This window comes from Mandrillus leucophaeus, unplaced genomic scaffold (assembly GCF_000951045.1).
Source record: "Mandrillus leucophaeus isolate KB7577 unplaced genomic scaffold, Mleu.le_1.0 Scaffold1144, whole genome shotgun sequence".
NCBI classification, from domain to species: domain Eukaryota; kingdom Metazoa; phylum Chordata; class Mammalia; order Primates; family Cercopithecidae; genus Mandrillus; species Mandrillus leucophaeus.
The window spans coordinates 571,017-582,870 of record NW_012099699.1 but is presented as its reverse complement, the minus strand read 5'-3'; the positions used below and the strand labels follow the sequence as shown (position 1 = coordinate 582,870).

The 11,854-nt window shown below is 37.9% G+C and overlaps 1 protein-coding gene across 1 annotated transcript in view; it reads left to right on the top strand.

The window, feature by feature from the left end:
* Nucleotides 1–11,854, top strand: part of LAMA2 (laminin, alpha 2) — a 293,272-nt gene that overhangs the window by 124,341 nt on the left and 157,077 nt on the right. Inside the window, exon 23 of the mRNA XM_011997459.1 lies at nt 2,806–2,904. Within this exon, the coding sequence (XP_011852849.1) occupies nt 2,806–2,904 (99 nt within the window). The remainder of the gene's footprint in view (nt 1–2,805; nt 2,905–11,854) is intronic.

Genomic DNA, 11,854 nt, shown 5'->3' with positions numbered 1-11,854 from the left:
CATGTGTTTTACAAACATTCAAAGTACATTAGAGTACAGCGATTGGAGGTATCAGTAAGATTCAGAGTAACCAGGGAAGGTACCATTACTGAGAGTATAATTGCTGTTGGAATTTGAAGCCGAGACACAATTTTAATAGAGAAGTATTGGTTGCTCTAGAGGAAGGCATCTAAGATTTCTTCATTAGGTGTTGGTAGATATTCTTTCAGGAAATATATTCTTTAATTCTGACAGTAACCTTCAAGGTAAGTATTATTATCCCTATTTTCCAGAAGAAGAAATCAATAATGATGATAACAAGAATAACTAACATTTATTGACAAGCTGGGCAATTGACTGAAATCCTACATGGATTACCATACATAGCTTTTACAGAAACTCCAAGAAATAGGAAAGAAGTTGTCATGGGCTGAATATTTACATCTCCCCAATTTTATGTGTTGAAGGTCTGTCATAGTCCATTGGAGCTGCTATGACAAATACCGTAAACTGATTAGCTTATAAACAATAGAAATATATTTCTCACAGTTCTGAGGCTGGGAAGCCTAAGATCAAGGTACCAGCAGGTTCAATGTCTAGTGAAGGCCTGTTCCTCATAGAGAGTGACTTCTTGTTATGACCCCACATTTAATTCATTTAATATCTGGATACTGAGGAAAAGGATGGCTAGCTCTCTGGGGTCTCTTTAATAAGGGCCCTAATCCCAATCATGAAGACTGCATTCTCATGACTTAATCACTTCCCAAACGCTCCACCTCCTAATATCATCGCACTGGGGACTAGGATGTCAACACATGAATATTGGAAGGACACAAACATTTTGACCACAGCAAGCCCTAGCGCCCAATGTATTTGGAGATCCCTCTGCCATGTGAGGACACAGGGAGAAGGCAGCTGTGCTTAACACAGCCATGTAAGCAGAGGCAGTGGTGTGAATTAGGCCTGTCTGGCAGATACTAAAAGTCAGACCTGCTAGTGAAAGATAAGGCTGGAGACTTCACTGAGGCAGGGTGATATGATGGACAACCTTGAAAGTCAGGCAGAAGAACCTGAGTGTACCTTGTGGTCCCGGTATTCAGGGAAGTGAAGAGTTTTGATAAAAAGAATGCTGATCAGTTATTTTCCTTGTATATGGAAGGAACACAGAAAAATAAACTAGAAAAGCAAACATCTTAGTTGAACATAAAACATTTTAAAACTAATAGCTAAGCAATGGATGATGAATTAAAGAAGGTCCTATAGAAGAGGCTCCAATTTGTGAACATCATCTAAGCCAAGGGTTTCAGTGACCCATCCACTTCTGGCTGAATATTGATCCAGATGACCTGGATTATCCTTAAATTCCAGTCTTTCTTGATTCTTTATTTTGTTCTTCTTCCATCATTCACTTGACATTTGTATACTGAGCATCACCTTTTGGTATTATAAAAACTTAAGTTATTTCGCCTCTTTGCTCAATTCCTTTAACTATGTCAGTGCTCCCCAAGCTTCAGCCAAAGACCATCAAGGACACACATGTGATGGAACAAAGTGGGATTTATTAACTTGTTGCAACAAGGGACACTGAACACCATGGGGGAATTGTGGGCTATCTCAATAAGAAGGTGTAGGAATAACTTCCAGTATTTGAGGTTGTGCTAGATAACTTAAGGTTAGCACTCAGCTGGGTGCTATTCGGAAGTGGGAGTAATTCTGTGACTATTTTGTGAATCCTATCTAGAGGGAAGGAAGAACAGAGAGAGGATAAAGCTATGATTAATAAGGAGGCAGTGGTCATTCATATTAGCCAGGAAAGGGGAGGTTGGGGTAGTTTTGTGGTCTGCACAAAACCCGCTACGGTTTTGTCTGTGCTTAGACATTGCAGGGTAGTCTCTTTTTTTGTGTTTCATTCATCACTGGCTCCAAGTGACCTGGTCTAATGTTAGTGTCCTGTGAGATTATTTATGTTCCATAGGAAAAAAATATGGCCCCGCTGTCAGGCCAGTTCCTAGCAACACGGAGGGCAGGCCAGTTAGTTAGTGCCTAGCCGGGTCCCTACGTCAAGGCCTGCCATTCTCTTTTTTACCTGTGATCTGTATCTCTGTTAATTGGAATGGGAGCCTTAAATGGGCCAGGCAAGGAGTTTATCTTAACTCTACCCCTTACTGACTGTGTGATCTCGTGCACATTTTTAATCCTTTTCAAGACAGTTTGCTCTTTCATGAAATGGAATAACACCCCCCATCGATCTGTTGTGAGAATTAAATGAAAAAAACAAAACAAAACAAAAAAGCCTGGCACTTAGTAATTTCTCAATAAGTCACTGCAATTTTTATTTTTATTTTTTTTGAGACGGAGTCTCGCTCTGTCGCCCAGGCTGGAGTGCAGTGGCGAGATTTCCTCTCACCACAAGCTCCACCTCCCGGGTTCACGCCATTCCCCTGCCTCAGCCTCCCGAGTAGCTGGGACTACAGGCGCCCGCCACAAAGCTCGGGTAATTTTTTTTTTTTTTTTTGGTAGAGACGGGTTTCACTGTGTTAGCCAGGATGGTCTCGATCTCCTGACCTCGTGATCTGCCTGCCTCGGCCTCCCAAAGTGCTGGGATTATAGGAATGAGCCATCACGCCCGGCCTGCAATTTTTATTATTTGCCTGAATATTTGGCATGACACTCAATGTGTAAGTGCACAGTTGAAATAGCTTCCTTCTCTTTTCTTTGAAGATGAGAAGGCTAAGTTCCTTATACATATACAAAAATGTGTTCTGTTAAACACTGATCACTGCAAGGCCATTTACTAAAATGTTTATGGGATGGAATCTTTTTCAGCACTTGCTCTCTCCTCAGCGGGCCCCAGAGAGGCTTATTCAGCTGGCAGAGGGCAATCTGAATACACTCGTGACCGAAATGAACGAGCTGCTGACCAGGGTAAGTTGGCAACATCATGAGTCTCTTGAAAGCAGATAGATTATGTCAATGAAGGAAAATTACTTCGAAGTTCTGAAATGTAAATCACCTTCTTCCTAATTCCCAATTTGGTATGTAAAATAGATGCATTCTGACTTGCTAGTTCTGCTTCCAATCAAATCATAGAAATCAGTAGCACACAGAAAAGTTTGGAATACCTGGAAATTGTCAAGAACATTGGCTAAAAAGTCCAGAATGACAGTGTTTTGAGAACTTTATTCAGTAGCGTCCATGGTAGTTTTCATCTGTTCTGATTTCCAAAAGCACTATCTTTGATTGTGTAAAGAGAAAGAAAAACAAATGAAAATACTTGTGGTCTCTTTCATCTCATCATGAGATTTTTGCATTTGTATAGAAATACAGTGTAAATCAGTCTTTCTACACAAAAGAGGAAATCTTCTCTATTGTGAAACTCCAAAGCACTTAAGACACTTTTTAAAGTCAGAATGTAAAGTCCATGTTGCATTTATCAGACTTTTTAAGGAACTGGAAATTTTAAATTTTCAAAACTGTGTTGGCATTAAAAACTTTTTGCTGTTAGAGAATGAAGAAAACAACATAAAGCCCGCCATCTTGTGGCCAGAAATATGAATGAAGCGAGAAACGGGGCTGCAAAGTAGGGATTTAATTTGATTATCTAAGAGCTTTAAATGATAAAGAATATTGGAGTTAGAAGGTTCCTGGGGATTATCTAGTCCATTTTGTATTTTAAAGAAGAGCTGCCTCGGGCCATGACAGTGAAACGAATTAACAATGGCCATACAATTTGCTAAACCCAGGGACCTAAGCAGGACCCAGTCTGAAGATTCCCACTGGCCAGTACTTTTTCTACATAGCCTGCTGTTGGCTTAGGAAAATTTCCACAGGGAAATCAAATAGGCTTCTGAGCACATAATGCTAAACAATGGCCCTGATGTTACAACAGCACACTAAACACTTTTTCAGAATCTCATAGCAACAATATAAAATGTACAGATACAACATGGAGTTTCTTGCCAAATGTATGTAGACATTAGATTAAATTGAGTGCATTTATCTCATATTAATTTAATACGTAATAATTCATATTTGTTATGTGACTACTAATAAATATGAATTTTCTAACAGGTCATGGCAGAATAAATCAATTTAACAAGCACACATAAATGTTCATAACATGCAAAGCCTAAGTTAAGTGTTGGCAGATGAAAAATATGAATGAGGCTCAATCTGTCTTCGAAGAACTTTCAGGAGTGTGTGTGTGTGTGTGTGTGTGTGTGTATACATCAGTGTTTAGGTGTATGGAGGACAATATTAGACAATTGCATGCAAGTATAAAATAAAACATGAAATAAAATAAAGTCAGAAGAAATTCTTGAGAAATATGTACTAACAGAACAATTTCATCTGGTTAGGGTTAATCAGAAAAAAATCCATGTAATAAGTGGCATTTCATTCATTCATTAACTAACACTTATTGGGGGTTTCCCATGTTCTAGGAATTATGACAGACACTGGGGATTAGAGGTATGAGCAAAACTGTGCAGTCCTTGCCCTCGTTGGCTTAGTATAGTCTGATGATCTGACCTTGGAGACACAAGAAGTATTTCATTAAAAGTGTCAGATCTTTATTATGTCTCAGCCTACACTCTTTACTCTTTCCAGCAGATTCTCTCACACTGTTTTTTAAACAGACTTTGTTTTTTAGAGCAGTTTAAAGTTCACAAAAAAATTGAGCGTAAAGTTCAGAGAGTTCTCTTATCTACTCCCTGCCCCCACAGTCTTTCCCACTGTCTACCTCCCCCACCAGAATGGTACATTTGTTACAGTCGATAAACCTGAGTTGACACCTCCTCATCACCCAAAGGCCGTAGTTTACATTAGGGTTCACTCTTGATGTTATACATTCTATGGGTTTGGACAAATGCATTATAACATGTGTCCACCATTGTAGTATAATATAGAAAAGTTGTACTGCCCGAAAAATCCTCCATGCTTCACCTATTCATACCTTCCTCCTCCTTGACCCCGACAACCACTCATATTTTTACTACCTCCATAGTTTTGCGTTTTTTGGAATATATAGCTGGAAGCATACAGTGTTGTGCTTTTTCATGTTGGCTTCTTTCCCTTGGTAATATGCACCTAAGGTTTCTCCATATTTTTTCATGGCTTTATAGCTCATTTCTTTGCAGTGCTGAATAATATTTCATTGTCTAGACATCTCACTGTTTATGTATTCGTTCCCCTACTGAAGGACATCTTGTTTGCTTCCAAATTCTGGCAGCATGAATCACGTTGCTATAAACATCTTTGTGCAGACTTTTGTGTGGACACAAGTTTTCAACCTATTTGGGTGAATGTAAAGGAGCATGATTGCTGGATGGTATGGTAAGAGTATATTTAGTTTTGAAAGAAATTGCCAAAATGTATTCCAAATGGTCTTTACTATTTTGCATTTCCACCAGCAATAAATGAGAGTTTCTGTTGCTCCACATCCTCACCAGCATTTGGTGTTTTAGTGTTTGGATTTTGTCATTCCAGTAAGTGTGTATGGTATCTCATTCTTGTTTTAGTTTGCAGTTCCTTAATGACATATGATGTCAAGCATCTTTTCATATGCTTATTATTTGCCATCTGTATATCTTCTTTGGTAAGGTGTCTATTTAGGTCTTTGTCCGTTTTTTTCATTGGGTTCTTTTCTTGTTGAATTCAGAGTTTTTTGTATATTTTGGTTAATAGTCCTTTATCAGTTATGTCTTTTGCCATTATTTTCTTCCCCTCTGTGGCTTCTCTTGTTCTCTTGAGAAGTGTCTTTCACAGAGCAGAAGTTTTCTGTTGTAAAGAAGCCCAGCTTGTCAACTAGGTTTCTCCCGGTTGAGCCTTTGGTGTTGTATCTAAAAAGTCATTGCCATACCCACGGTCATCTAGATTTTCTCCTATGCTGTCTTCTAGGAGGGTTACAGTTTCTCATTTTACACTTAGGTCTATAATCCATTTTTAGTTAATTCCAATACTATTGTAAAATAAACTTTTTACTTTACAATAGTTTTAGATTTCAGAAAACTTGCAAAGAAAGTACCAAGAGCCTTCACATACTCCATTCCCAGTCTCCCCCATTGTTAACGTCTTACGTTAGCATGGTACACGTGTCATAACTAATGAGCTAATAATACTGATATATTACCATTAACCCAAGACTATATTCATATTTTTTCAGTGTTTACTGAATTTTTTTTTACTGTTTCAGGATCCCATGCAGGATACTATGTTACATTTAGCCATCCTGTCTTCTTAGGTTCCTCTAGACTGTGGTAACACTGTCAAAAATATGTAACAGTGTTTTTGAAACAGTGTTTTTGATGACTTTGACAGTTTGGATAGGTTCCTGTATTTGGTAAGCTGTCCCTCAATTGGGGTTTGTCTCGTATCTTTCTCATGATTAGAATGGAATTTTGAGTTTTTGTGGGAAAAACTTCAGAGGTAAAGTACCATTTTCATCACATTGAGAACCCATGTGACCAATATGACATTACTGTGGATATTGACCCTGATCACCTGACTAAGGTAGTGTTTGCCAGATTTTTCCACTGTAAAGTTACTCTTTTACACCCTTTTCTTACTCTAATACTATTTTTATCTGCCCATTCTTCAGATTCAGTAACATAAAAGGCATAGAAATAGGACTACTGAAAGCAAAGATCACTTTGATGGGTTGAGAGGGGGGAGGAAATGTAAATACTCATTAATTACTTTTTTCCTACTATATTTGTAATTAGAAATATATCTTCCATGCAGACCACAAACACTCAAGTAAATATGACAAATTCTCTCTTTCCCTGTGGTCAAGGTGCATAACAATCAAAAGGTGAATTAATACAGATGGAATTATAATTAGAGAGTTAGATGGTTTCATTATCCAAAATCAGGCTAAGTCCGCTAATGCCTCTATCTCAGAGTCATGAATGATCCTGCAATTGCGACCAGGGTATGAGAAATGCAGTGGCCACAACTTCCAATTACCCATGACTACATTAGAGGAGACAGTGCCCTAGACTAGGACTGCACATTGGAAATACCAGGAGCCCTATCTCACACCCATAGGTTGTAATGCAATTGGTCTGGGGTACAGTCAGACAACTGGGATATTCAAGAATTCCCCAGATTATACTGATAAAGAATTACTGTGATCCTGTAGTTACCTAATAGCTAAGACTCCCTTTCCTCTGGAAAAATGCCTTAATTGGTACTGCCAATCTTTTTTCTTTTTTTTTTTTTTTAAACAGAGTTTCACTCTTGTCCAGGCTGGAGTACAATGGCATAAACTCGGCTCACTTCAACCTCCACCTCCTAGGTTCAAGCAATTCTCTTGCCTCAGCCTCCCAAGTAGTTGAGACTACAGGCACTGGCCACCATGCCCAGCTAGTTTTTATGTTTTTATTTTTATTTATTTATTTATTTTTAGTAGAGACGGGGTTTCATCATGTTGGCCAGGCTGGTCTCGAACTCCTGACCTCAGGTGATCCACCCACCTCGGCCTCCCAAAGTGCTGGGATTACAGGCGCGAGCCACTGTGCCCGGCAGTACTGCCAATCTTTGTTCTGCTCCTTTTTCTCTGCTTGATTGGCTCATCAGTCACTTGATACAGTCTTTAGATTTGTTAAGAGCACGTGGCGAGGTTGATCCTGCATGACTGCTGTAGGAGTTGCCCTCTCTTCTTCAAGGGCTTTTATATTTTATACTCATAGTTTTTAAATGGAGAAATTGAATTCCCTAATATCCCTGGGTAAAGAAGATATTATTCCTCCCAAGAACTCACATTTAAAATGTATTTTGATATATTTCAATTAATGTATAAAGATAAAGTAAAAAAAAATTACATAATCATATATCTCTTTCAATGCATTTTGATTTGTTGCCATTTTGTTTTACTCATTGGAAAAACCCAAGTTCCTCACATATGAGAATCATGCTTAACATATTCAAACTGCCCTACAATATGTGTGGAATATTAGGATGCTTTTTGATGATGACTCTACTTACCTCTGTAGCTATTGTCCTCAGCTCCTTTCTTTTTTCAGAGCCAAAATTTTTGAAAGACTTGGAGACAAGTCTGTATTTATTTCTCACTCCACTGCTGCCTGGATTTTCTCGCCAGTCCACTACTGAAACTGTTTTTATAAGATAACCAATGATGATCTGGTAACTAAATCCACTTGATACTTATGAATTTTACTTGAAATCTCTGCAGCAGTTGCCAGCTTTGATCTTTCCTTCCTTCTTAGCATACTCTCCTCTCTCTGTTTTTCTCCTAATTCTCCAACCTTTCATTCTAAGGCTCTTCCTCTTATCATCACTTCAAAGTTGGTGTTCCTTGGGGACTAGACCTCAGTCCATGTTTCCCCTCACTCTATAACTCTTCCTTTGATCTTCAGTTGTCATGTGTAAGCTGTTAACTCATAAATCTATATTTTCAAGGCTGACTTCATTCTCATGCTTTGGCTCTGTGTGCCTTACTATGGACTGTGGATTGGACATCTCAAACTAAACTCATCATTTCCTCTTAAAGCTAATTCTTTCTCCTATTTAGACCATGTCAATGTTTTATCCTCCAGTATATGCCCAGTCTCCCAAACCGAAATTAGCAGGTTACCCTTCACTCTACTCCCTCTTTTACCCTTCATCAAATTTGGTTTCCTTCTATGGTGGCTCTTTGTAAGCCTTATCCAACTCTAACCAGTTATTACTTATATGGCAGAGTGAACATTCTAAATTACAGATCCTGTCATGTCATGTCATTCTCTTCCTTAAATTGTACTATGGCTTTCCACCTTTTTTCAGGATGACATACAGTGCTCTCCCACCATGATCTAATCTTGCTTCTCTCTCATCTCTCCCCACCACTCACGGTCTGGTCATCTGGACCCCCGTGGATTGAGCATGTAAGCCAGAAACCTATGAATTTTCTTTGGTGCCTCTTTCTTCCTCATGATGCTCCTGCTTATCCAACTCATTACCACACACTGGGCTTCCACTTGTGTGTATGGCATTCATCTCTACTACAACACTCTCATCCAATCTTATATTGTCTAGTTTGGGATTATCACATTTGTTTTTTAGCTGGTCTCTCTGCTTTTACTCTTGTTCTCCTCCAAATCTGTTCTCTGTAATGTAGCCAGAATGAACGTTTGCTATTCCAAATGTGAATATGTCGTCATTGCAGTGCTTACAAATTCTTCCCCGACTTCCCTTAGGCTCTTAGGATAAAGATCAAAATTCTCCCCTTGGCCATATCTCCCACCACTTGTGCCCCTGGCCATCTGCACTCCAGCCATACTGTCCCCCAGGCACTTTGTCCCACCACAAACCATTTCCACACATTTCACTACTTTGCCTTAAAAGTAATCTACCTCTCCCCACACTTTGTTAATTTCTGTTAACTCCAATTTACTTTTCAAATCTCAGCTTGGGAAAGCCTGTGCCATCGCAGGGGCTCTGAGATTCTTCCTGTACTTATCTTATACCGGTATTATTTCCTCCAGTTTGCAATTATAAATTTATCTACATGATCATTTGACAAATAACTCTCTAGTCCACCAGACTATAGACTCCAAATGGGCAAGAAGCCTTTTTGTTTCTTATCAGAGTATCACCAATATTATGCACATAATAGGTGTTGAGTCAATATTTGTTTAATTAATTGTGAATAATTTTAAAAGCATTTGAACAAGATGAAATGTACACAAGCCCAAAATAAACACTGATTTTGCATGCTTTAAAATGCATTAAAATCAGGCATATATTTATAATTATATTATTGAATATTTTGTTGTCATTGATAAACACCTCTTAAATGTTTACATTCGGTAAGAGGAGAATGCTGTGTAGTAGACTGAGCTGTATAAAATATTAAAATTTAGCTTCACTTATATTGTATTTTATTGCCTATTTAATATCAAATTTAATGAAAATGAAGCATTTCCAAAAGGATGAAACTAGTTTTTAAATTATTTAAGTGCCAGTATTATAAGTTTATAATATTTTATTTATAGTTTTTAAAGGATTTCAACTGCTAACAGTGTTTTTTATTTCTCCTTTTATATTTTTAAAAGATATATATGTATATAAAATATAAAACAAGTCATATCTTTTTGGTTTGGAACTTTTAAAATTGGCACGTGAAATATTTAGGAAGAAATTCTACATGGAACTGGCTCATTGTCATTCCACGGGGTCAGCTGGTTGCTCTCTTTCCTTGTGTGTTGTTGGTCCTCACGGCTTGCCTGATGAGTCCTTCACTGCCACTTAGACATATGGAGCTGGTAATATTGGAAGATGACCCTTGAGAGTATCATATAAATGATTTGATCTGAAATTTAATTTTAGCAGGAAACCATATGAGTCCGCAAATGCAAAGGTAGACGGTATCTAAGCAATGTTATCTATTCAGTAGTTAGGTTTGCTCCATTGGATTCTAGTTTTAACATAAAGAAGGCAGAAAATGAAACACACTGGTAATATCCAACCAAGAAAATTGTGTGCAGATTTTAAGAGGCTCAGTAAGAACTGCTTGAGCTACAGCAGGAAAGTAACAGCTACATTGTTCAGAAGTAAATTAACGTGTGCTTAATGGTAATGCATGCTGCCTAGACATAAATACTCTAAAAAACAAAACAAGAAAAAAATAGAAAAAGAAATGAGGGAAAAAAACCTAGTTGAGTGAATGTCAACATTAAAAAAAAGGTAATCAAAGGCAAGAGAGATACAAGATACTGTGTAAGGCATCATTTACAAAGGAACACTGTAAAGATTGCAGAATAGAGGTAAGAGGATGTTAAAATAAGAAAATCCAAGATAGAGAATGAAAGGAAGATTGTACAACATATTAGGATAAATGAGAAGTTATTTGTCAAATACTCAAAGGACAAGATAATAGTGAATGAGAAGAAGGATGACTAAAAGATGGAGATGGTAATTTAATAAAACACAGAAAGAGCCAAACTGAATCAGACAGATAGTTTCTATCATGTAGTATTTAGCATTCACTCGTAACATTATCACTAGCCTGTCCTGGGTGAGATTGATTTTTGTGAATTTTGCTTTGACAATGATACCACTATCTATCACCACCGCCCATAGGTGATAGTGCATTTGTCATAGACTTCTTTATGAAGTCTCTCGTGGGTATTTTTGACAAGGGTAACTCTTCAACTTAATTACTGTGTAATGAGACATGATTTTTAAAAATATATACCTAGATGATGTTCTGATATGATTTTGAAATGTGTTAATTCACTGAAAGCCAAAACTTACATACGTAAAGTATACATTAACTGGAGCAGTGTCCTCCACTCACCTAGAATATTCCAGTTTTCATGTATTTTACTACTGTTTCTGAATGTTAGCCGAACAAAAAATAGCGTTGGGTACAAACAAAGCAAAAAAAGTGTGTGTTTCATCTCCAATTCCCCATACATGTAAGTTCAGATAAGTCACTTAACCTCCTCATACCTTCCTTTTCACCTGTGTAAAAAGAGGGATCATGCCTTCTATATATCTCTAAATGCAGGAAGAGTAAGTGAGACACAGGAGAGTGCTGTAAGCCTTTGCAAACATGCATATAAATCTGGCATAACTATTCACAATAGCAAAGACATGGAATCAACCTAAGTGCCCATCAGTGATAGACTGAATAAAGAAAATGTGGTACATATATGCCATGGAATACTATGCAGCCATAAAAAAAAGGAGTTCATGTCCTTTGCAGGGACATGGATGGAGCTAGAGGGCATTACCCTAAGCAAACTAACACAGGAACAGAAAAATCAAATACTGCATGTCCCATTTATAAACGGGAGTTAAATGATGAGAACACATACACATATAGAAGGGAACAACGCACACTGGGGCCTACCAGAAGGCAGAGGGTGGG